At 34.6% G+C, this 24740-nt stretch overlaps 2 protein-coding genes and 1 pseudogene across 2 annotated transcripts; 2 read left to right on the top strand and 1 right to left on the bottom strand.

Annotated features, from left to right (window-relative positions):
- The first annotated feature begins 151 nt into the window (after window positions 1-151).
- On the top strand, window positions 152-7783 carry LOC132176142 (dihydrolipoyllysine-residue succinyltransferase component of 2-oxoglutarate dehydrogenase complex 1, mitochondrial). Its single transcript, XM_059588272.2, has 15 exons — window positions 152-486; window positions 992-1053; window positions 1189-1263; window positions 1616-1676; window positions 2160-2187; window positions 2988-3058; window positions 3752-3826; window positions 3933-3988; window positions 4114-4158; window positions 4297-4569; window positions 4784-4878; window positions 6152-6242; window positions 6393-6503; window positions 6947-7141; window positions 7378-7783. The coding sequence occupies exons 2-15, from the start codon at window positions 1006-1008 to the stop codon at window positions 7567-7569; spliced, it is 1416 nt and encodes a 471-aa protein (XP_059444255.2). The 5' UTR covers window positions 152-486; window positions 992-1005; the 3' UTR covers window positions 7570-7783.
- A 4555-nt stretch (window positions 7784-12338) lies between these two features.
- LOC132176363 (putative F-box protein At4g22030 pseudogene) lies at window positions 12339-13942 on the top strand (annotated as a pseudogene).
- A 1356-nt stretch (window positions 13943-15298) lies between these two features.
- Window positions 15299-23204, bottom strand: AT-HF (HIS HF). The gene is made up of 19 exons (XM_059588416.2): window positions 22968-23204; window positions 22786-22868; window positions 22379-22473; window positions 21886-21989; window positions 21129-21298; window positions 20900-21014; window positions 20320-20375; window positions 20184-20222; window positions 19831-19929; window positions 19580-19642; window positions 19435-19497; window positions 19223-19305; window positions 18936-19044; window positions 18766-18819; window positions 18027-18114; window positions 17553-17590; window positions 16666-16771; window positions 16024-16190; window positions 15299-15655 (listed from the first exon to the last, which is right to left on the bottom strand). Exons 1-19 carry the CDS (start codon window positions 23143-23145, stop codon window positions 15596-15598), a joined length of 1770 nt encoding a protein of 589 aa, XP_059444399.2. The 5' UTR covers window positions 23146-23204; the 3' UTR covers window positions 15299-15595.
- Window positions 23205-24740: the final 1536 nt, after the last annotated feature.

Below are 24740 nucleotides of genomic sequence, written 5' to 3'. Positions count from 1 at the left end.
GAGAATAATTTTTTAATTTTTAAGTCCCGTCCAGTCTGCCCTTTGCCAAACACAGCCTACATTCTTTTATAGTTCAAAATTCAGACCAATTACATAAATATTACAATCAATGTAGTGCTATAATTTCACTGCCCTTGTCCTAACTTGCCCGCTCTTTTCCTTTTCGGAAGACCAATGACGCGAAACGAGAGCCGTGTACTTGGGAGATTTTGGTCACTGCACTATTAAATTCTGCAACTCTTCAATTCTCCTCTGTAGATTATACTATTTTTCTTGACTTTAAATCTGAATAATTAAATTTAATATAATTATTTTTATTATTATATATTATATATTATGGAAAGTTCAATTTGCCACTTGTAGCTTGCTTGAAAATCTTGGCGGCTGACTCCTCTCTCTCTCTCTCTCTCTCTCTCTGTGGAAACCCTACCTTTTGATCCACTGTGTCCGAAGAAATCTCTGTATTCTTCAATCAGATAAGCTTCTGTAATCCACCGATTCTCTCTTGCATTCGTTTTATACTACACTGCCATGCGTTTCATTCTCTTATTTCTCTGTTTGGTTACTCAGAAATTGAGGACAGTTAAATTAAAAAAAAAAATTATTATTATTATTTTTTTCGGTTTGTTATGTTCCACTAAATGGCACAAAAATTCATACCTCAGCTAAACAGGATGGTTGTTCATAGGCAGTCATGGTTGAAAAGGCTTTTGTTTTCTCATGCTGAATGTTTTCAGATTCAAACCTTTTGGTTTGTTAACTTTTCCTATATTTTCTCGGCAACCAAACAGCACATATAATACACCTCTACATATATATCTAGATATGTTTGTACTCATTTGTGTTGAGATTGTGCTTGTGTTATTCTTTAATGTAGTTAAAACTTGTTTCCACAACATATATATATATCTAGAGATGTATGCACTCATTTATATTGATATTTTTTTGTGTTATTTATTAATGCAGTTAAACTTGTTTATTGTGAAAACAGAGATCAACACAGTAATGTTGGGTGTTGTAAGGCGAAGAGTTGGTTCTGGCGGCTCTGTTTCGGTAACAACTCTAAATATTTCTCTCATTTGTTAATTAAAAACGTGTTGGCATGGCCTGTGTTTTTACAGTTAGGAATTGAAGATTGGTTCCTCATGTTTGATTCATTTCTGAAACCCAATGGCGCTTTTGTTTTAGTTTTTGGGGCAGTCATTGCATGCGAGTCGGTCTGTGGGGTCTACTTCAAGAGTTTCCTCCCTTGCAGAGAAGAAGGTACTTTTTTTGAACATCCGCTATTGCTCTTAATTTGTCTCTCAGATCTAACTGTCTGTGGTGTCTGTGGTTCAATTCATAGAAATAGAAAACTGGGTTATGCTTATGTGGTAAAATTGAAATTTATGGTGAAATATGCTTGAAATTTGTTATTTTGGTGTGAACGGTGTTTGATTTCAGAATGATTTGATATAGCATATCTTGTTAATTAGTTGATTTATTAGATTTATGGCCTATTCTATTTTTACTTCCTTTTGGCAAATTAGTATGTATCCTAAATTTTGGTGTGCTTTCTTTTCAATTCTTTGTTTGGAGAGATTCCTATAAGTTGTATTTTTGTTTATTTGAGCAGATTTTACTACAAACAAGAGGAATTGGACATGTACGGGATTTTTGTCACCTCATTTTACCTTGTAAGTCTTAAGTGCTCTTTACGTTTATTTGTCTAAGCCACTTGGCATTAGCTTAGAGTATTCCTATTGAGCTCTTTAAATTTAGCTTTTCTTCAAAAATTTGACAAAACTCACAAAAATGATCATTTATAAAGCTCTCTACTCTATTTTCAAATTAAAATTTGGTCAACAAGGCTCTCCAAATATCAAGAGTCAAAAAGTGAAAGATGTTTAGTTTTTTAAGGTTATATATTCATTCCCCATCTATCTCTCATCTACCAAGAACAAAGAAAGAATAAAAGAATATTTAACTAAAATAGAGAAAGATGTGGAGAGTTTGATGTTTGATTCATTTTAAAAGTGGCTCTCCAAATTATAAAAAGTGGGATTTTCTCTTCAAATTTAACTTTCATTTGAAGAGCTCAATAATAATGCTCTTATATATATTTGGTTGTCTTAATTTTCTTTGTCATTAGTGCCTTTAATAATTTATTGTTATTGCAGGTGGCTCGGTTAGTTTAAGGCCAACGAGGTTAGTGACATCATTTTTTCATTTCACTAATTCAGTTAATGGAATACAATTTTAAATGAATGGCAATGTGGTGGACTTGAGGCAGTCACAATATAAAAACAAGTTTGCTTCCAGTAAGATTTAGTTTAATGCCCCTTTTCCATGCCTAAGTTAGGTTTAAGTTTAAGGGAAAATTATAGTTTACCCCCCTAAAGTTGACAGCGTTTTTCAATTTGAACACCAAAGTTTCAATTTTTGCAATCCACCCCCACAAAGTTCCAATTTTTTCCAATTCGACCAATATTATTCCAAAATTCCCATATTGCCCCTAATTTTTATTTTTATTTTTTTATTTTTTATGAAAAAATAAATAAATTTAGGGCTGCAAAGGTTTTTTTTAAAAATTTTTTATAAAAAATAAAAAAAATAAAAATTAGGGGCAATATGGGAAGTTTTAGATACAATTGGTCAAATTGTAAAAATTTGGAACTTTGAGGGGGTGGATTGCAAAAATTGAAACTTTAGTGTTCGAATTGAAAAATGCTGTCAACTTTGGGGGGGTAAACTGTAATTTTCCCTAAGTTTAATGCAATTATGCCATGTGAAGGTATACAAAAATACACCTTTATACATGCGCACATAATATGGAAATATATGAATCCGTGTCAAAAGAAAGAAATGATGCTTAAGCTCTGGAAATGTTGTGTTCATTAGTCTTTGGTAGTAATAAATGATACATTGAAGATGGTTTTTTTGGCGGTTGAACTGTTATTCTTTGTTGGTGTTCTGCTTTTAAGCATTTTGACTTTCCTGGCGTACAGGGAAGTTGTTGGTGGTATTCAGCGAGGAGCAACAATGCAAATGCAGGGCAGGCTGTTTTCTTCGGACAATGGTGTGATATTTACATGTCTCTCTTGGCAATTTTCTTCCTTGTTCATATTTATAGTTGTCTTTACATGTTTTATTATGGAGGGATTCATGGGATATTGTCATATAGTTTGGTTACTTTTGGAATAATTTTATCCCTGTGGCAACATTATTAGTTAGACAGCTTCTTTCTTTGGAGAGCTAGCACTATAACTCCTGTAAATATTGTTAAATAAAATCACTTCTCAGTGATTTTAAACAATATTGTTAAACAAAATTATCAAAAAAAAAAAAAAAAAAAATCACTTCTCAGTGAGAAATTGATCAGTTAAAGTACTGTACTAGGTGATGTCTTGTCCTCACATTTTTTCATTCTATCTGATGTGTATAAGTTAGATACCAGCTTAACACTAGGCCATGTTCAGTCTTTGTTAAGAAGCTTGTATGCATATGTATTGTTGGTAAGTCTAAATTGAAAGAGGAACAAAAATTGTGATGGCTCACCTAAACATGGATGGCAATCTAATTGACCACTTCTCTGCCCCGAAAGGTAGTACCAAAGCTCAAAACATGTGGCACATGCCTTAACGGTGTCTAGAATTCCAATATTTGCTGTGTGCCTCTTAAAAAGGGTCAGACTTGGACATTTTATAAACTTGCTATGCATACTTTTGTTCGTGTCAGATCTGATAACTTCTGGTTATTTTATGTGATTAAGGTGATTTGGTTGATGCTGTTGTCCCTTTCATGGGTGAATCCATTACTGATGGCACTCTGGCAAATTTTTTGAAGAGTATGTATTCCAAGTATTTGCTTCTGAATTCTGTCATTTACCAAGGCATTCCGTCTTTATGATTTTTAGTGATTAATTGTATGTTCTACTGCTATTTTGAGGGCAGATCCTGGTGACAGAGTAGAAGTTGATGAGCCAATTGCTCAAATCGAAACAGATAAGGTGCTTCTATGATGCAATATTTAACTATGTGTTTGAATCTTTCTACAGTTACCATGGGATTTTTTCCCCTGCTGAGCAGAATAAGGGATATGATTTTAATGCTTGTATTGTTAATTTTCCATCAGGTGACAATTGATGTTGCTAGTCCTGAAGCGGGTGTGATCCAAAAGGTTATATATTAGTTAACTTGGATTTTTCATATTAGCTATTTTTTACAAGTGCTCGGCTCTTACGTCTTTGCTCTCTCAGAAACAGATAGGATTTGGATGTTTGTGTTGGCTGCTGCATCTAATTTTTAATGTTGGCAGTTTGTAGCCAAGGAAGGAGATACTGTGGAACCAGGTACCAAGATTGCTGTGATTTCAAAGTCTGCTGAAGGTGTAGCTCACGTTGCTCCATCTGAGGAGGCATCAGAGAAAGCAGCTTCTCGGCCATCTCCTACTGCTGAGAAGATTGAGGAGAAGCAAAAGCCTAAAGTGGAAACTGCTCCTATTACTGAGAAGCGTAAAGCACCCTCTCCACAACCTCCCAAACGCTCGGCTACAGAGCCTCAGCTTCCCCCTAAAGAAAGGGAAAGACGAGTAAGTCTTTTTCTTGTTTTATTATGCCACGATAGTGTTCTTGTAATGCTTTCTAATTGTCTTTAATACTTAGCATATTAATTTTGTCTTTTCTTGTTTGAGTATACCACAATAGTGTTCTTGTAATGCTTTCTAATTGTCTTTAGTACTTGGCATCTTCATAAATTATTTTTCGTGGTCTTCCTGAAATTGTATAGAACTCACATAATTGCAGGTTCCTATGACAAGACTCCGGAAACGGGTTGCTACACGATTGAAAGATTCTCAAAACACATTTGCAATGTTAACAACATTCAATGAGGTTGATATGTAAGTACAATCCAATTGTAATGTTTTCTGAAAGCATATGTCAGTGTCCCTGATTTTAGGCTTTGCTGGGAGTAGCTTAGTAGGGCTATTCATTGAGTTGGTCCCACTACACTCAACCTGTAATTGAACTGATTGTGATTGGATCTTTTCCCATCTATTTGCTTTTATACAAACAAGGGACAAAGTAGGCTTAATTCAGTGAAGCCTTAATTCCAACATTTTAGAATTTGGTTTCTTATATTGATTTTTTTTTCAAAACTATCTTACATTATTGTTTTTATTGCACATTGATTAATCTTTTGATTGGTTTTCCATCTTGTAGTCACATACACGTTTGTGCATGCACACAGACAATTTCCATTTGCGTGGAATTGTTTTTATTCTTAACTAATACAATTAGGTTTCCTTGAATGTTGCAGCAATCCTTTGAATTGAGCACCAATGGGTATCATCCCCCTAGAACAACGTTCTCTTTCAAATCTCACACTCAGCCATGCACACATACTGACAGACACGGATACATCTATTTCTATACACGTCTTCTTCCTCCACTTCCCCTGCCTTTGTTAAAATTCTTATTATATCAAAGTTCTACATGATAAAGTGATGATTTTTTGATAATTTTTATCAAACCTGGTTATGTTTTTTTATTTTAATTTTTGCATTCATTATCATATTCTGACTACAACCCTGTCTGCCACGTCTCCTTCCTCTCCACGTCCTGGTACAACTCTGTCAAGCATTGGACCCTCGACCGCACGTCAACCCTGTCGGCACCTTCAACTAGCATGCCTACTGTGTCTACTCTGCTGTTTGGAACCCCTGCCAGGCCAACGTCTTTACCCCTGCCTCTAGCGATTGCACTCTTTGCATCTGGGACCTGCCCAAGCCTGCCTACACCATCATTGTCCTTGCCCACGACTTTGAGATCCTCCTTACAGTCGCCACCTTTTTTTTTTAAAAAAAAAATTAGTTTTATGTTTAATTTTGTATTTAGGGTAAATTTGTAATTTAATGTAGATTTTCCATGTGGAACATACAATTGATGCATGACTTATCATATGCGAGCCACATGTCATCAATTTATTGGTAGGTTGCCAGAGAGACATATTTGAAACTGAAGTAAAACCTAAAGGCTTCATTGTCGAAATTGAAAACCTAGGAACAAATTTGATATTTCCCCAATAAAAATATGAACAGATTACATTTATTTTTGCAGACTTCCTCCACTTCTGCTCTACACTTTCATCTAACTGATTGCTGCTTATTGTAGGACAAATTTGATGAAGCTCCGTTCTGATTACAAGGATGCTTTTGTCGAAAAGCATGGAGTCAAGTTGGGACTTATGTCGGGATTTGTGAAAGTATGCAATCTGGAATACATGTTTAATTGCTATTGTGGAACTTAAACTAACCTGTAAACATCATGTGCTTGTATGTGTGTGCTTAAATATCATTTACTTACCAAAAAACGTACTTAATTTTTTTTTTCTTCCCTTCATCTCGTATTTCAGGCTGCGGTCAGTGGACTCCAAAATCAGCCTATTATAAATGCAGTCATTGATGGGGATGATATCATCTATAGAGATTATATAGATATTAGTGTAGCCGTTGGTACACCTAAGGTTTGTCGACATTCCCCTGTTTATCTAGGCCATTGAATATATAATGTAGTGACATTGATTCTATGATTTTCTTTTATCCTTTAATAAGTTATCTTCCTTATAGAAAGAAAAAAAAAGAGATGATTTTAGTGCCATTTTGGGATCTTTTTGTATATAGCTGTACTTTGTAAGAATAGGTGAAATTGTAAGCTATGTTGTTGAACTCCTCCTGTATGCATGTTGGGTGTGGATTGTCTAGTTGTCTTATCTGTTGGACCTACTATTTTAGGACACAGGGTTGATACCTCAGAAATTGGAAAAATAAACTTTTCTCGCAACATGTTATATATATATATATATATTTCTTCAATATATATACTCCTCTTGCTAAGTAGGAGTACACATCATAAATCTTTTATATATGTTAATTGCTATTAAGTTTCTTCAATATATTTCCACTCCAGGGCCTTGTTGTGCCAGTTATCCGCAATGCTGAAAAAATGAATTTTGCTGAGATTGAGAAAGAGATCAGCACGCTAGCAAAGAAGGCAATTGATGGATCTTTATCCATTGATGAGATGGCTGGAGGTTCATTTACAATATCTAATGGCGGTGTTTATGGAAGCCTTTTGAGTACCCCCATCATCAATCCGCCTCAGGTTTCTGTGCTCAATTACTTGAAATTTGGTTCTTTTTTAGTATGTCTACGATTAGCATTTGCTCCTTTATCTTTCTGATTACATGTTATGTTGTCAAGCCACTCTTTGGCTGTTGATGCGGGTTTGTTCATTTAATGAGTGCAAGTTTTGTCTTCATATATTTCCTTTCCTTCTCGACATCTACTTTTTCATGTGCTCAGAAAGAGAATTTCACGCTAATGAACTTTTCCTTGCAGTCAGCGATATTGGGTATGCACTCGATAGTGACCCGTCCCATGGTTGTTGGAGGTGACATAGTCCCAAGGCCAATGATGTACATAGCTCTAACCTATGATCATAGGTTGATTGATGGAAGAGAGGCAGTTTTCTTTTTGCGACGCATCAAAGATGTTGTAGAGGACCCTCGTCGGCTTCTCCTTGACATATGAGGACTATACAGCAGCTGGTATATGATTGTGGTTTTCTGGTATACCTAGAATACGATATACTTTTTGAGTGCATTGAACCGAAAATAAATGTCTTGCAATTCTAGAGTTTTGGTGTTTCATTAGTTAGTTTAACCCCTTTAGTGGGGTTCTATATATGCGGCTTGATATGATTGATTTTGAAATGAGAAGCATTTTCTATTCTATTTATGTCGAACAGGGATGCTAAATTCTGGTCAAATACTTGTATGAAACTAATATGAATCATATATTAAAGAATCATCCTTCAAATAACTGTATGAAACTTATCAGTGCTCTTCAACTTACATGATCTGGTGGTGAAGTTATCTTCAGAGGAATGTTTGATTTTTATGACATTTAGATCCATGATCCATCATCAAATGTCAGTTTTGCCTGATGGTTTTTGTGTATTTTTGGTAGCCTCCTTTTGCTTGCAGTATTTCAATGTTGTCTCCAATTCAGAGTGGTGAGAATATAATCTTGATTTTATTTAGGTTTTATTATAGATGTGGGGTTAGTAGTCTCGTAATAAATCATTGGCACCTTTTGCTGGATTTGTAAGAGAAGACAGGTACCAGAGTTCGTTTTTGTGCCCTTACATTAATGTTAGAAGCTGATACTTTTCAGGAGCCTGATTCTTTGTGAAGTACAGGGTGATAAAGAGTTATTGGAGATGTGGGGTCGTTTGGCAATGAGCTTTACCAAACTTTCAATTTTTTTCAACTCCTCAACATTGATACTTTTCATATCGCATCAATAACTTTGTATTACCTTTTATTACTATTGAAATAAATTTACTACAAAACAAATTATTATTTTTTTTTTTTTCACTTTTTTATACAAAAAAATTCAGAATTTCTATCTACTTTATATCACATCAATAACTTCCAAACAAAAATTTCCCGTCAAGTCCATTATTAAACGGGCTGGTGATGTCCCACATTATATGGAGATTAGATCCTCTCTATTTTAAGTGAAAGGAAGATGATCATTTTATGGTTTATATTAGATTTTACAAATTTGATGGTGTATATATTGTCATCGATACTATATTTAAATGAAGTGGTATTATGGAAACTGTTAATTGTAACAAAATAAAATTTTGGTTGTGGAATAAATTATCCATTTCAAGTGAAATTGTGAAGATCCCATTCCAAGGTAAACAAGAAACAGCCATAGCCGTCCTGAAGCACGTCTTCTTTGTTGTGGTCTTATGAATTATGTTTTACGTGGTAGAAGTGTCAGTTTATGAATTGCGTATATGCTTATGCTTGATTATAGTATAATGACGCGCTTCACAAGAGCCATAGACCTTATGAAGAAATACAAGCGATATGGAATTACCAGCCGAGTGTAATTGCAGAGAAGGAACAAGATCTTCAGAGTCCATAGTCAAGAAACCTTTTCATTCAACGTCAAAACACGGTGAGGTGGACTCCAAGACCCCAAACACAAGAAAGGAAAATTAAATTTATTGAATTACAAAACAACACTTAATCCTAACGGGAGGCAATTTGTGTTGTGTCTGATGTATGGGTATAAGACTATATAGTTTAATTATAATCAATTAAATGGGTTAGATCTCTTAATTTTGATTCGCTAATTTCGTGTTGGGTTACTGTCAAGTTTGTAGGTCATTTCAAAAATTAACAACCCTAAATATTGCATCTTAAGTTTAAGTTGCATCGATACACCAATATAAAATTATATCTATATAGATCGATTTTAATCAAATCTATTTAATTAAATAGGTAAGACTTCTCAACACTAACCCACCAATTTCGTGTTGGGTTCATGTCAAAACCTGCTAGTCCTCCGGGGTAGCATCCCCTAAAAAAAAAAAGGAAAATATTTCAGAATTTGACTTTGCTTTTTGAATTTGTGTTTTTGACCTTGGTTTTTAGTTTGACCAATTTAATATTGAGTTTATGAAGATTTTAAATTTAAGATCTTTAGCTATTTTCTTTTCATGAATAACAAAAATACCCTCCCCTCCCCTTCTTCCATGTATGGCTTAGAAAAACAAAAAAGACTTGAAAAATACTATTATAACATTCTCATTAAAAAAAAAAACTAAAGAGGTGGCCACCCCAATGGGCTGCAGCCACTCCGTTTGATTTTTTTTTTTTTTTTTTAAATAAATAAAGTTTAAATTTTTGAGACATATTAAATATCATTCTTTCAACAATTTCTTTTGTAAATACGCCATTGAACCCACATGTGGATTTCAAAAATTCAATGGTAGATACACCTATCCCCTAAGATGGGATGAACAATAATTTTTATTAGTTATCTAAATTTGTTTAATGAGCATAGCATAATAGCTAGAGATATTTAATTTAAAATTTTCATAAATTCAAGTATTAAATTAGCCAAATTAAAATTGAGATCTAAAATACCAAATTTGAAAAAAAAAAAAAAAAAAAAAAAAAAAAAAACACACACACACATGCACAAACACGGGTTCTGAAATATTTTCCTTAAACTAGAAATCTTCGTAAACTCTTGTATTAAATTGATCAAATTAAAAACTAGCTAAGGTCTAAACAGTAAAATTAAAAAAAAAAAAAAAAAAAAAAACCAAGAGATTTAGAAATATTTTGTTTTAACAAAAAAACAAACACACGGCGTGGACTGTATGTGGTGGTCTGTGAAATATAAAGCGCGTTAGGCAATTAACATGACAACCCACGTGAAAGGTTCCGCAGAAAATACTGGCCATTGTTTGTTCTTGCTTGGCATGCTTTTGTGAAAAGAAAGTTTGTCATTTGGCAACTACTACTTTAACGTACGTTACCAATATTGCTTTTCTTATTCCTTTTCTCAGCAGTTGCTTCTGTCATTCTCCATTTCTTTTGGTCGCTATATATATAAGATAGCTTCCATGCATTTAACAAAAATGTATCCTCTATTTGTTTTTCTTGGAAAAGTTTCTTTGGCTATATATATATATATATATATATAGTTGTAGATAGTGTTAAAAATAAAATGGTGGAAGAATTTTGAGAGAAAAAGCGAAATTGAAAAGATCCTTGATGTAACATTTGGGAAAGTTAGTTCTACATTGGTTGTGTGGATTACTCACATTGAGTGACTGGAATTATAAAAGCTGGTTTAGAATTGCGTTGAAAAATATAACTTTTGTCTCTAAAAAAAGGCCCGAAATAACTTTGCAGATAGAAAAGAAAAGAAAAGAAAAAAACCTCATTTTGCTTCTCTTTTACAATGCAGTTTTGGGGTTTTTTTTTTTTTTTTTTTAGCAAAAAGTTATTTTTAATATCAAACCAACATTTTTTTGCCTGAAATGGTTGTTTAAGTACTAATTAAAATCATTTTTTTTTTAAGTTTTTAACGCAATCCTAAACAGGTTTTAAGTTTTCACATTGATTTCTTACTATATATATTATATTAGATTAAATTTTACAAGTAACTCTAGAAAACTTCAATCATAATTTAACTAGCCCTTTTTAAATGATATATAGTACAAATATATCCCACGTTTTACTTGAGTTTGTTACACTAGAGCCTTACTTTCATTTTTTACAATATATATTGAGTGTGGTGATATTTATATTGACTTGAAATGATATTGTACGTGTATTATTATTATGTGCGTGTATTTCTAGAAAGTATCGATAAAATATGATAAACTAAAACCACCCTTACGAAATTATTCAAAGCCATGATAGCCCGTGGTTTTGTGTTTAAGAGATCGAAGAGAAATATTCGAGCATTTATTCCGGTACTTCTCTCATTTTTCTCTATCTTTCCATTTTTCAAAATTAATCATTTAATTTGTTGATAATAGGAAAAATAGTTTTTAGGTTGGAAAAAGTCTAAATAACATAATTCCATCTCATCATGATTCTACTATGTTGAGGTGATATTATCAATCTATAATTATTATTTTCTTAATTAAAATTAATTTAATAATGAATATACAATATAACGTCAACATAATATAATAAGATAGTATTGGTATATATATATATATATATCATTTCTCTTCGGGTTATGTTTTGAAAGTTACATCTATATATGCATTAAATGTGTTAAGGATCCTTGTCTAGCTAGTAAAATAAAGCCCGTAATTTTTTTTTTAATTTTAATATAAATGCAAGTGTAATCAACACTTTCTATACTCACTATACTATTTGAATACCTTAAGAACACGTGATAAAAGTGCACTTTACGTAATACGTAGCATAGATGTGCATGAGTGCTACTGCTAGGGTAATTAATGGCCGTACGATGATGATCGGACAGACAGGGCAATGTAGTAGTGTATATAGACGACAAAGTACGCACGTGATTGTAGCCCTCGTATGTTGACTAATGGTCGTCCTGTCCTGATCAGAAACGCTGAAACAGGCAAAGAGGTTGTTGAGGATCAGCCTTATACTATTCCTTTCCCAATTCCTATAAGCAGGCAAATATTATTTTACATGCATTTGTTGTATGAAAGCAAATTCAAAAATCACAATATATATATATATATATATATATATATATATATATTACGTACGTATATCGCGTGAAAAGAACACTTTATAGGGAGTTGGTAGTTGGGACTTGGGAGTGAGCGAAAGTTGACAAAATCATAAGCTTTGAAAGTCAAAAGTAAAATGGTTAAAAAGTAGACAAAGATGAGGGAGTCCAACCCATGAATCCATTCAAAAAGGTTGGAGAAGACCGACGACTCGAACATTTCATACATTCCCCTGTCTTCTCCTCTATATATCTGAGCTGAAATTCACTCATTTTCCCTACAAGGCCTTCAAATTCCAAACCACACCAATAGAACAGGAAGGCTAATTAATTTTCATGGCTACTCTTCAAGCTGCTTCCTTTTGTTCTTTTTCAACTTCTTTTAGAAAAATCAAAGCCACGCTAAATTCCCCAAAACACCACCAATCATCTGATAATTATCTTTCTCTTCCTAAGCTCTCCAATGGGTTACAAGCCATTGTACCAATTTCAACCCACATAGAAATGAAGCCTAATACTATTGATAATAGTAATAAAGGAAACGACGGCGTTTCCAGGTCCAAGACAATATTGCAAGAGCTATATACAATAATGGAAATTGTAGCAGATAGAGCAGAAATGCACAAGAATATTGGAGCTCAGAGAGATAACTGGAACCGTCTTCTGCTGAATTCTGTTAACGGAATGACATTCACAGCAGCAACAATGGCTGGGCTTGCGGCTCTCAGTGGAGTAATTGGAGCTCCAGTTTTGGCTCTGAAGCTCTCTGCTAGTCTTCTCTACATGGCATCCACTGGAATTTTGCTGGTGATGAATAAAATCCAGCCATCTCAGCTTGCAGAAGAACAGAGAAATGCTGCAAGGCTATTTAAGCAACTTCACGAGGATATCAAAATCACTGTGGCTGTTCGAAACCCGACAGCTAGTGATGTGGAGGATGTGACGGAGAAAGTCTTAGCATTAGATAAGGCTTACCCTCTTCCCTTGCTTGGCACAATGCTGGATAAATTTCCAGCAAATGTGGAGCCTGCTGTGTGGTGGCCGCATAATTTGAAGTCTCAGCAAGAAAATAAGGCTGGTGGGAGGGTAGAGAGATCAAATGGGTGGAATGAAAATCTTGAGGAGGAAATGAAGGAGGTTGTTGGGGTTTTGAAGAGAAAAGATGCAGCAGAGTATGTGAGGCTGAGCAAAGTAGTACTGAAAGTTAACAAAATTCTTGCAGTATGTGGGCCTTTATTTACTGGTTTGGCTGCCGTGGGTTCAGCCTTTGTGGGATTGCCTTTTGGTGGCTCATGGGCTGCGTTTTTGGGTGTGATGTTTGGAGCTTTGGCCACTGTGGTCAACACTATGCAGCATGGTGGGCAAGTTGGGATGGTGTTTGAGATGTATAGGGGCTCAGCAGGATTTTTCAGGCTTATGGAAGAGAATATAACATCAACTTTGACGGAAAGAGAGGCCGATAAGAGGGAAAATGGAGAGTTGTTTGAGCTTAAAGTTGCTCTTCAGCTTGGAAGGAGCTTGTCAGAGCTCAGAGGCCTTGCAAGAAGTTCATCTTTGCCTTCTGCAGGAATCAGGCAGGACAAAGAAGAGTATGCAAGCAAGCTCTTCTGATTTTTGATCAAGGGTTGACTTAATTTTGTGCTAAATTGTATATATCTTTTAGCAATAATTTTGCTGAATAGAAATCCAAGATACATTTTTTTTTTCAGCTCATTCTAGCTGATGTACGGGTCAGGAAGACTGGTTTCTTGTAAGAATGTTGAGGATGGTGTTGTGAACAGAAAGATTGGATACTGTTTGGAGTATTACTTCCAGTATTTTTGATGTCTGAGTTCAAGCAGTTTGTGTGGATCGAATTGTAGTTTATGTTTTGTTGGTTTTATTTAGCATGGAGGTTGCTTTGTTTGCACGTTGTAGCTTGTAGCAATCGTATAACGTAGTGGTCCGATCGAGTATCTCCATACAGTACTCCCAATTGCATGCTTATAATACGTATATAGTAGGTTGGAATCTGCATCATCACCCGCAGTCATGTGGGGGTGTCTCAGAAAACAAGTAAATGCCAATAAACCACCAGGTCCACCAACCCATGTCATGTTTTAGACTAATTAACTCAAAAGGCATAACCTTCATGCCCTACGTAGCAGAAGATGCCATACTTATAATCAACTCTCTCTTTCTCTCTCTCTCTCTTCTCTTTCTCTCAGGATGTATAGAATAAAGTTGCAGAACACGCGCTAATAAAACCAAACGGAAAAGTTAGACGCCTTAAACTTATCTTATGCTCAATTTAGCAACCATATCTTAAATTAGGCCCCATCAAGATTCCATAACAATCAACCACCCTTTTATTCACTCTATGAAATCGTGTTGTTGGTTTTTTTTTTTTTTTTTTTTTTAAGTCACTTTATTTTCACTCTGAATCTAATAGACGACTTCATTCAGGCATTAGGTATAAGTCACTTTATAATAGTTTTCACTCTGAATCTAATAAACAACTTCATTCAGACATTAAGTAGTCTCTTTGTAGGTTACCTTTCTGAGATTCGACCTCGTAATGTGGTGTCTGTTCTGATACTAAATGTTAATTGTTAAGTACCAAAAGTTCAATAGCCAATAGAACGCAAAAAATTAGGCCCTTAAGCCTATTTCATATTGAATAATCCAATCTATCCCATACCCCAAATTAAGCCCCACCAAGATCATAACACTCTTTCTTTCAATCAGAATATTGTGAAAACGAGGTGGAGATGTCCTACCTTAATAAGAAATGGAGTGAGGGGGTGTTTTTTTGGCCACTTTCTTCCCCCTTTTTGGCCCGATTGACCATATATCAACCAATAGATGAACATTTCACCAACCTTCAATAGACCAAGTTAGAGCTTTTTTTTTTTTAACATGTCCTCACAAGAAAGGGGAGGGAGATTCGAAATGATGCAAGGAAACATAGTCGTGCTTCCGTCCACGGATGCCCGATTGACTATATAATCAAGAACCTGCATCGGTGCTTCATGACATGGCATGCTGCCATTGGTTTTAAAGAGGTCCTACATAAGAGGAAGCTGATCACCCAAGTTATTATTCTTTTGAACCCCCGAGGAGTTGAGAGTACTGGAGTAGTCCCCTCCCCCAAAATTATGCGTTTTTTTGGCTTCTGCTTATGATTCCTTCTTCACTAGTCGCCCAAAATTATTGACCGCCCTTATTGTACAGGATTTTGATATGAGAACAGATGGACCACCTTTCATTTGAAAACTCATATTTCTGAATCATACCGACGATTACAGGAGCAAGAATTTTAAAACTAGTGTAGAAATAGGTGGGAAAGGTCTAAGTTTTTGGTAGTACAAAAGAAAAGGAAAAATAAAAAAATAAAAAAAATAAAAAATCTTGATATGAATCAAACAGTTAAATATACAACATATGCCCAGTTAAAGCGACAAGGTCCCATCTAATTCTGCCTTTGGTGGAAGAATCAAAGGCCTCTAAAGAGTAATCTCAAAACTTCTCAAGGATTGGATTAGATTCTGACTTCTATGCCTTCCTTAAATAAATGCTCTTTCACAGACTGAATAGACACCTGCAACAAGCATAAATCAAGAAATTAACATACATAACACACTGTATGAACCATTAGTCACAACAAGGATATACAAGTTAGGCCGGTTGCAGGCTTTTAATATAGGACATAGTTTTTCTCACATGCTTAAAGGACCCATGATAATTTTATAAATTGGGTTGGAAGAAAACTGTCCTTTATTTTAAGGCAGAGAAATTGAACAAGGAGATGAGTAGATGAACCCCACTAAAAAGGTCAAAAAGACGAAAGAGAAATATATTAAACAGCCTCCCTAAAATAAAAGGGAAGAATGAAGACAATATTATAATAATCTAAATCAGCACTTGGGATATTTTAATGAAGTCATAAAAATACTTCTATAGTCGTACCTCCTTCCTGTGGAAGATGCCAGCAGCAAGGGCAGCAGATGCATTTGTTTCCGTGAACACATCTGAGAAGTGCTTAACAGCACCAGCACCACTACTTGCAATTACAGGGATGCTCACAGCATCTGAGATCAACTTTACTAGATCGATATCAAATCCTTTCCCTTGACCTGAAAAGGAGAAAAATTAAGCATGAAACAATAAAACTAATTTAAGAATGAACCAAGTATAATTTATGAATGTTAAGATTGGAACTGCCTTCTGGAACATCATCAAATGGTTCCTAAGATTTCAACAACCATCTAGAGAAATTTATTTAAAGGAAGGGGTCCCAGAAAGAGAACCATTCAAATTTTGGAAGAAAGGATCAGGAACATTAGAGGAAGAATCATCTTTAAATTACTTTTTGAAGGTTAAAATCTTGAAGATTGAACAAAAAAAATGATTTCTCAAACCTCCAAACAAAATCTATGCAATGCTACAATCCAATTCGTAAACATTTGAATTGGCATAACAAAGTACATATTGTAAATATCACTAAATGAGTTATGTTACCATTTTCAAGAAACACTTCAAATAATGTTTTGATGCACAAAATGAAAATGTACGAGGGGATTTTCTAAAAAGTACAGAAGTTAGATTCACCATCACAATCAATGCAGTTTAGTAGTATTTCTCCAGCTCCCAGCTCTTCAACTGCTTTTGCAAGCTCAAAAGCTCCAATTGGTCGACCTTCTCTCCCACCATTAACCTTAGTGACAACAACAGAAAGTAGTTTACTAAAACCAAAAAAAAAAAAAAAAAAATCTTCTTAAGGAAGCAGTCAAGCAAAAATCTATAATTACTACGTATAATAATATTAACATGCAGTATTCCCAACTTATAATCCCACCACTACTCTACCATCTACCAATGAAGACAAGGTAGTGATGCGGGTGTTATGGCAGTCAGGTGCCATTATCATGGCCAAACTACAACCTTACTACACCAGCAGTATAGTCAAAAGATTATATTAAGTCTATAATCTTCCAGAAAAGACAAGTTATTTCCTCTTTATCCTAAGAATTGGTTATTTGACCAAATAACTAAGCTTAGATATGGACTTATGATACATGTTGCATCTGCAAAATGAAAGACCTAGAGTCTGCAAAGAAAAAGATGACATAAGTTTCTCATAGAGCCCCATCCTCTATTCCTTGGAAGTTGAATCTATACTTGTATGATGTTAGATCAATAGCCAATAGTAATACTACAACCCTTGTCAAATCTTTGGAGCTTTCACCTAATGCCAGACTATTCCTTATAAAATAGAGACTTCCCCTCTGCTAATGGAACGGGGCATTCCAGGTTCCTTTATCTTTAAAAAAAAAGGTTCATTCCAACCTTTCCAGATAGGACTAGTCAATTTCCAGATGTGATAGAGAACAATTGGAATGAAGCAAATTTATGCCAGACAGGTAGTTTCTCTAAATATTTTTCAGACTTAAAATATCTCATCAACAAGGCTTATGAAGAAAGCAAAGAGGGCTTACCGTACACTGATACCAGGCATAGTCTTCTCCATTTGGACCTGAAACAACGTAAGAAATATGGTCATAAACAATCTTATCTAACTCTGAGAGGGAAATGGGGATTTCTTCTCCATTTGGACCTGCCCAGCCCTCTCTCAAAAAAAGGTAAATAGCTTCCACCAGAAATGGCAACTAATAATCCCAATGCAAGCTGGGGTGGGGAGAAGGGGTTAAAATATCAAAATTTCTTCTTCACTGGTGAAAACAGACCATATTAACCTCTCATATTTCATAAAGGAGGCTGATAACATTACATTAATAGCTTCAGAGGAAAACTTGCTATAATTTATACAGACACCAAGTCAGAGAGGGATCCAATAAGAACCTAGCAATAGGATGTACAATCCTTAAAGGGATTTTCGAAGCATGCCATAATGCATAGCAAATAATAAGCAAACAATTTTTTTTTAAAAAAATTAATTAATTCCCTTTTACCTGGGTTTGTCAACCTTACAGCCTTGAACTCGACATCATTGGGATTCTTGAGGTACACCCTACGAGGATCAATACTTACAACTACTGCCTGAAAAGTGAATAATTAATTTAACTCGCTGTAAAAGCAACTCCACTGATGCATTTTGAGAATAAATGATATTGTATTGAGCTTGACGGGCAAGTGGACGGAATGACTAATCTTTTAAACTCAGAAAGCCCAAGGACCAACTTTATCACTTTCTAAAACCCAAGAAGTGTTTTGATAAGCATACAAACAGCTGGGACCATTTTTAGATTTAACACTTATTTAATAATAATAATAATAATAATAATAATAATTCACTGACCCACAAACAACCAAACTGAAAATCAATTTTACATTTTAGGATACATATGCATGAACAACAATAAACAACTTATTTCAAGTTGGGCCCAATCAAATGTATAATTTGATATCTGAAACTTATCAGCTGCCCCACTGTCAAAGTTCAAATCAATAATGTTAACATTTCTCTCCCCTTTCATGAATTCTTTATAAACATATGTAAAGTAATGCAGAAAAAAAAAACATTGGATCGATTCAACCGCGACATTTGTATGCCAAGTATATTTGTTATGAAGCTTAGAAAAAAAAAAGGCATATTTGTTATGACTTCAAGCAGATTAACTCCAAAGAATGAATATAAATGGATCACGAGGCTCATGGACATGCATACATCTATAACAATACTTGATGTACCTGATTTCCGTAAATTCTAGATATCTGCTCTAAGCTACTCTTTCCAGTCTTTACCTGAAATAAAAGGCAGTCCAGAATTATCAAAAGGGACACACATGCACAAACTCGTGCATAGGCATGCAAGAATATGTGCGTGGATCTGTTAAGGAATTAAACAGTGGGAAGCATACTCCAGTTCTTAAATACTCTTCTGCAGCGTAAACTGCATCACTTCCAATGGAAATCTTATCAGCCCCAGATCTGAAATATTCTGAAGCAACTTCCAAACTAGTATAGTGCCTTCAGGAAAGAAAAAGGAAGTCTTATTTATAAACTGCACTAAATTGTGAATAGTCAAATTAAATAATTATTGAAAACTATAGAATCAGGGATTTCTGAGAAAACCGCTCTTATGGAAGTTGAAGAATATAATCATGACATAATACACTGGTAATGCAAATAACACCAAAGAGTATACCTGCCATTTGCATCTGTAAAATCTCTAATGCCACCTCCAACAGTTAGCGGTACAAAAACATTTTCTGAAGTGAATCTCAACACCTACAACAGCAAGCAGATTAAGATCAAAGAACGGAATCAACATGTAACGTTCGAGGTAAAGACAAAAGTACTAGTGTCACATCAAAATATTAACGTTGGATATTTACTGTCATTTGCAATCTTACAAACCTGCAGCATTGGCAAATCGCCGAGAGGGAAGTCTCTGAAACCAGTAATATTTAAAAAGCTAACCTGCAGTTCATTTTTGACACTTGATTTATAATATAGTTGCTCAGTGATAAAGCACAAACATTCAATTCTGTCAAAAGCATACCTCATCAGCTCCATCTTTGTAATACTGTCCAGCAAGCTCAACTGGCTTGCCAAGGTTTCTTACCTACAAAAGTTTATAACAGTGTGATTAAATTATACCAAAGTACAACTGCTTTAAGAGGGAGGTAGAGGAAGCTTCTGCAACAATTAAATTGCTTCCCTTCAACTTTGATTATTTACCATTGATACCAAATGACTGCCATAAATCAAAGTCTATACCCATAAATCAGATACTAAAAACAATCACAATACCTCATTCTCTTTTGTATGCTCCCTTACATCATATTGGTCCCCTTTGGTTACAACAAGATCTCCTTTATCATTTGCCCTCACATCAAGACAAGCAATTACCTATACATAATTAATATAGTTCAGCATGGAGCCTTTTTCAGAATACCGAAATACAAGAGAATGGCATAGCCCAAAAAGAAAAATGGGATAAAAATTCTTCTAGGCCCCGTGATATCATTAGTTGGGCCAGGCCATAAGTGGCGTACAGACAAAACTAAAAATTTAAGCAGCAAGCATGTGGGCACACAAAGAAAAAGACAAGGAGGGGAAAACTTAATAGAAGAAGAAAAGGTTTCATGTTCAACTACTATTACCCTTTTTGCAAGTTTTGAAGCTTTCCCCTCAGTAGGCCCCTGTCTTCACATCAACATTTCAGAATGTTAATTAATAGTTTAACTGAGAAGTTGAGAAACATATGAGATGCATACATATGAAAGGTATGAAGGCTACCTTCGTTGTGGCTGACTTTGGATACAAGAATCTTCTCAATACTGAAAGACCGACATCTGAAACATTCATTTTCAGGTATGGATGTCATTTTTTTTATCTATATAAAGATATTTGATTTGCAATGAAACTTATTTGGTAATCCTATAATGCCAAATGGTTAGAATGCAAATCAGATCAGAGAGAACCCACTACCTAAACCTTGGAAAGACATTTTATCCCTGGCTTGGATCTTGGAAAGAATGTATAAAAACAAAATTGTTTTTTATGCTTAGGAAATCACACTAATTTCTTATGTAGTACAACATTTACTCATTTTCTTTTCTTTTTTGAGAGTTAAAGCCTTGAATTTTAATCCTTTAAAATTATTTCAGAAAGAACTCCTATGTAAAACAACATGTGAGAAGGCTTTCTTTACTCCATAATAACTTGCTCCTGAAAGGAAAATATGGAAGATTTTTGTAATTATCCTCAATGCCAACAGAAGCAAGATTAGAATCTGTACAATTTGAGCTACCACATGAAGACCAGAAAAACAAAAAAGACAAAAGAGAAGGATGAATGAGAGTAAAAGATATCTTGCCTCCACTCTTTTCCGGGTGGAACTGAACTGCATGCACATTTCCTCTTCTAACAGATGCTATAAAGTCGACACCGTAGTTGCAGGTAGATGATACCCACTCTTTGTTGGCATCTGACTGGAAAAAAAGAAGGTCAAGTTATTAAATACATGACTCATGGTATTTATGGCTAAATATGCAACAGCTACATTAAGAAGGCAGCCTTTTTAAACAAAAAGATAAAGGATGTACTGGCGTAGCACGGTAAGAGTGAACAAAATAGACATGGCGGTTTCCAATATCATCCAAAATTTCAGAGTCTTCTTTGATTTGCAAAGCATTCCAGCCAATATGGGGTACTCTGAAATCATTTGACGAGTCAAAACGCCCAACCACACCCGGTATTAAGCCGAGACCATTTACTGAGACACATGTAAAGCTGTTAATTGAAGTTAAAGGAACAGAAAATGGAAGTATAGACTATGTTTACATATACAAAGTAGAAAAGTTAGAATGTATTCTGTTCAATTCAGAGGGCATTTATACCCAACATAATAGTCTTGCATATTTAGGAATCACTATTCTTCTTCGTCTCTTTTGTATTTTACATATTCAGACACCTTCATTTTACACAGATCTCTATCTCTCTGAATCTTTTACCCTTTTTCTCTGAGAAAGTCCCTCTAGAATATGTTTTATCAATATTTTATTATGATGAAAACAGAGTACATGAAGCCACCACCATAATCAACATCACTACCAGCACCATCATATAAGTCCACTAAACTGCAAACTGTAGTTGTTGAGTATGTAAACATGATACAGAAATGATTATCTTTTTGCAATGCAAAAAAAAAAAAAAAAAAATGACATTGAGAAATATTTCATAAACAAATGCTGTCACTACTGCATTTCATTCACATTTCCATGTACGTCTAAATTAGATGTATGTTCAGATGACCAAAAAAAAAGTAAATAAAAACTTCACATAGATTCAGATATGACTGACCAGGTCCATTCTCCTCACTAGACTCAAAAAGTAACTGAAGTCCAAGACAAACGCCCAAAAATGGGCGATCTTTCTCAATATAGGTACAGAGTGCTTCAGCCATCCTGCAAAACATCAAAAAAACTCAAAACTTCCACGCTGGCAAATGAATCTAAGTAGCTTATATCATGCGGTGTAACTTTAGATTGCCCCAGAATTTTTTTTTTTTTTTTTTTTTTTTTTAAAAAAAAAGCTCAAATTTTCAGTTCAAAGTAATTAATTCCAAAGCATACTAGTACCACTACATGATTCAGCAAAGCAACTGTGAGCATCACTTGTACTTTATCAGTTAATACAGAGAAGGCAATTTAAGAAAAGCTGTGGCACTTTTCATAATATTCACACATTTGAGAGTCATTACCGCTTCACATATATGCCATTGATCCACTTCAATGCACTATACAACAAATTGATCCAAATAAACAGTCCACAAAATTTAAAACAAAACACACACCCATTTTTGTTCAACACATCCATGGCCGCAGCAAATGCCCCAACGCCCGGAAAAATAAGTCGATTTGCCTTTAAAATGTCCTCTGGAGTTTGTACCTACATTTTGAAGTAATAAAAAAAAGAAACAAATTTACTACATGCTCGCATGAATATTCAATTATTTATCCATTCTAGGCAAACTATATATATTTGCTCACTATATAAAAATCCGTAATAAAAATAACCACGCTTCTCACTAATTTAAACAAATAAATCAGAAGGAAAAAAAAAAAAAACATAAAAACGTATACTTTTTTGCTCCGAAAGCTTATTCTTTGATAGAATGCCACTAACATACTTCCAAATGATACAAAACTATTGAATAACAAGAATGTTACGAAATTTTAAGAAAATGAGAAAATAGCTCACATCTTTGATGTCAAATCCAAGATGGCGAATCGCATTCCTCACGCTACGAACATTGCCAGCACCATAATCAAGTAACGTCACAACTGAAAAAAATTAAAATAAAATAAAATAAATTATCAGAGAGCATAAAAGTAATGAGAGAGAGAGAGAGAGAGAGAGAGAGAGTGAGAGAGAAAGAGTACCAGAGTCTCCAGAGGCTCGGACCGATAAGTTTCTTGGAGATTTGAATTTACAATTACTGTTGCGGATATTATTGCGACGAAATAAGAGAGATGAAGTGGGAGATAATGATCCAGCTGTTACAGCGCGAGAAGACAAAGACGAAGCTGAAGAAGAAGAAGCAAATGGAGCCGCCTCCATTGTCAAAGCTCGAAAATTCAGTTTTTTCTCTCTCTCTCTCTCTTGTGAGTGTTCGCGTCTCTTCGCTACAGACTCTAGAGAGTAATAACAGAGACTCTGCATACACGAAACGGCGGCGTTGTGCGGATCGGGCTTGACATTGGTTGAGTACTTATGAGCCCAAATTATATAAGACGACCCGTTCTGTTTTTATTTTTTATGAGGCTGAAGGCTGAAGCCCACTCTGTTTTTATTCTTTTTGCCGGCCTCCAAGTATTTCTATGATAAATCAATTCTTATTGTGATTTGAAAAACGAAAAGCACAACCTCCAAACCCTGGATGGAGCAATTTCTATTAAACTTAGGGCCGCCAACTTTTAATACAACTTGCAAATTTGATATGAACTCAATACAAAATTAAAGAATTATAGTTGATGAATTTGATATGTTTCATTAAATGAGTCAGTGACATAGCAGAAGTGATAATTGTGAAAGAGGAGTTGTGTTCTCAATACGCACACAATCAACACAAGTTGATACAGGATACAAACTGATAATATTATTAATCAAAAGCTTCCATATTCTATTACAATTGAATGATTGATACTAATTTATAATGAAACCCAAAAGTTATTAAAAGATAAAATCTCCTAAGAAAAGAAATAAAATAAAGAAGCAAAATATAATAATTATAGGAATAGTTGACATCAAAGGAAATCTAACGACGATAATCTTCTAAATGGCAAAACTAGAGAATTAAAGAAAGATATTATGCATAGTATATTTTAAATCACAATCTCTTAGTTAGTTTCCTCTTTTATTTTTAGCCTTCAATGGTTGGCATTCAGCACATAATTAATTAATTAAATACTTAATTAATGCTTGGTGATACTAAGGATCCGGACGGACTCGACATACCTAACGGGCCATTTACAAGGAGCCTGACGCTCTATCCTACATCAGTCGGGTTATGATTAACCTATATAGTCTTATACCCATACCTCGACACGAACTGAATATGCCACACGACATAATGACTAACAATTTTTGACATGACTTATAAACCCGATTCGAACCCAATACAAAATTAGAGGGTTATGGTTAAGGGATTTGACCCGTTTATAGGTCTGGTTAAAGTTGACCTATATAGTTTATACTCTAACCTTGACATGACTCAAATCCAACACGCAAACACGAATTGTCACTCCTAACTAAACTGATATTTGTCTTTAGAATATGTGATTCTCACATATATTTTTAATATGATTAACATAGCTTGTAACATGTGCTATTAGAGCGTGTGATTTTTATATCCATATTTCTTTCAATACAATTTAAAGGAAAACTACTTACAAAGGAAAACCAACTAAGCTAACAAGTTAACTCTTTTTATTCTTGCAAAGCCTGTTGAGATTGATTTGCCACATCAAGTTATCCTGTGCCTCCTAAGGTCGTGGAAAGTATAATTCTTTGATTGAACCAAAAGGAGATACCAAAAGTAACATAGGACCATACGTGTTCTATGCTCCCTTTTTGGTCATCTTCATTCTTCATCATAGAAAATGAAGTAAAGATCGAGTTATTTTTTTTGTTTTTGTGTGGATAACATAGCAAAG

The sequence above is a fragment of the Corylus avellana genome, chromosome 3, assembly GCF_965113065.1.
Source record: "Corylus avellana chromosome 3, dhCorAvel1.hap1.2, whole genome shotgun sequence".
Lineage (NCBI taxonomy): Eukaryota > Viridiplantae > Streptophyta > Magnoliopsida > Fagales > Betulaceae > Corylus > Corylus avellana.
This window is presented reverse-complemented; position numbering and strand designations above follow the sequence as displayed.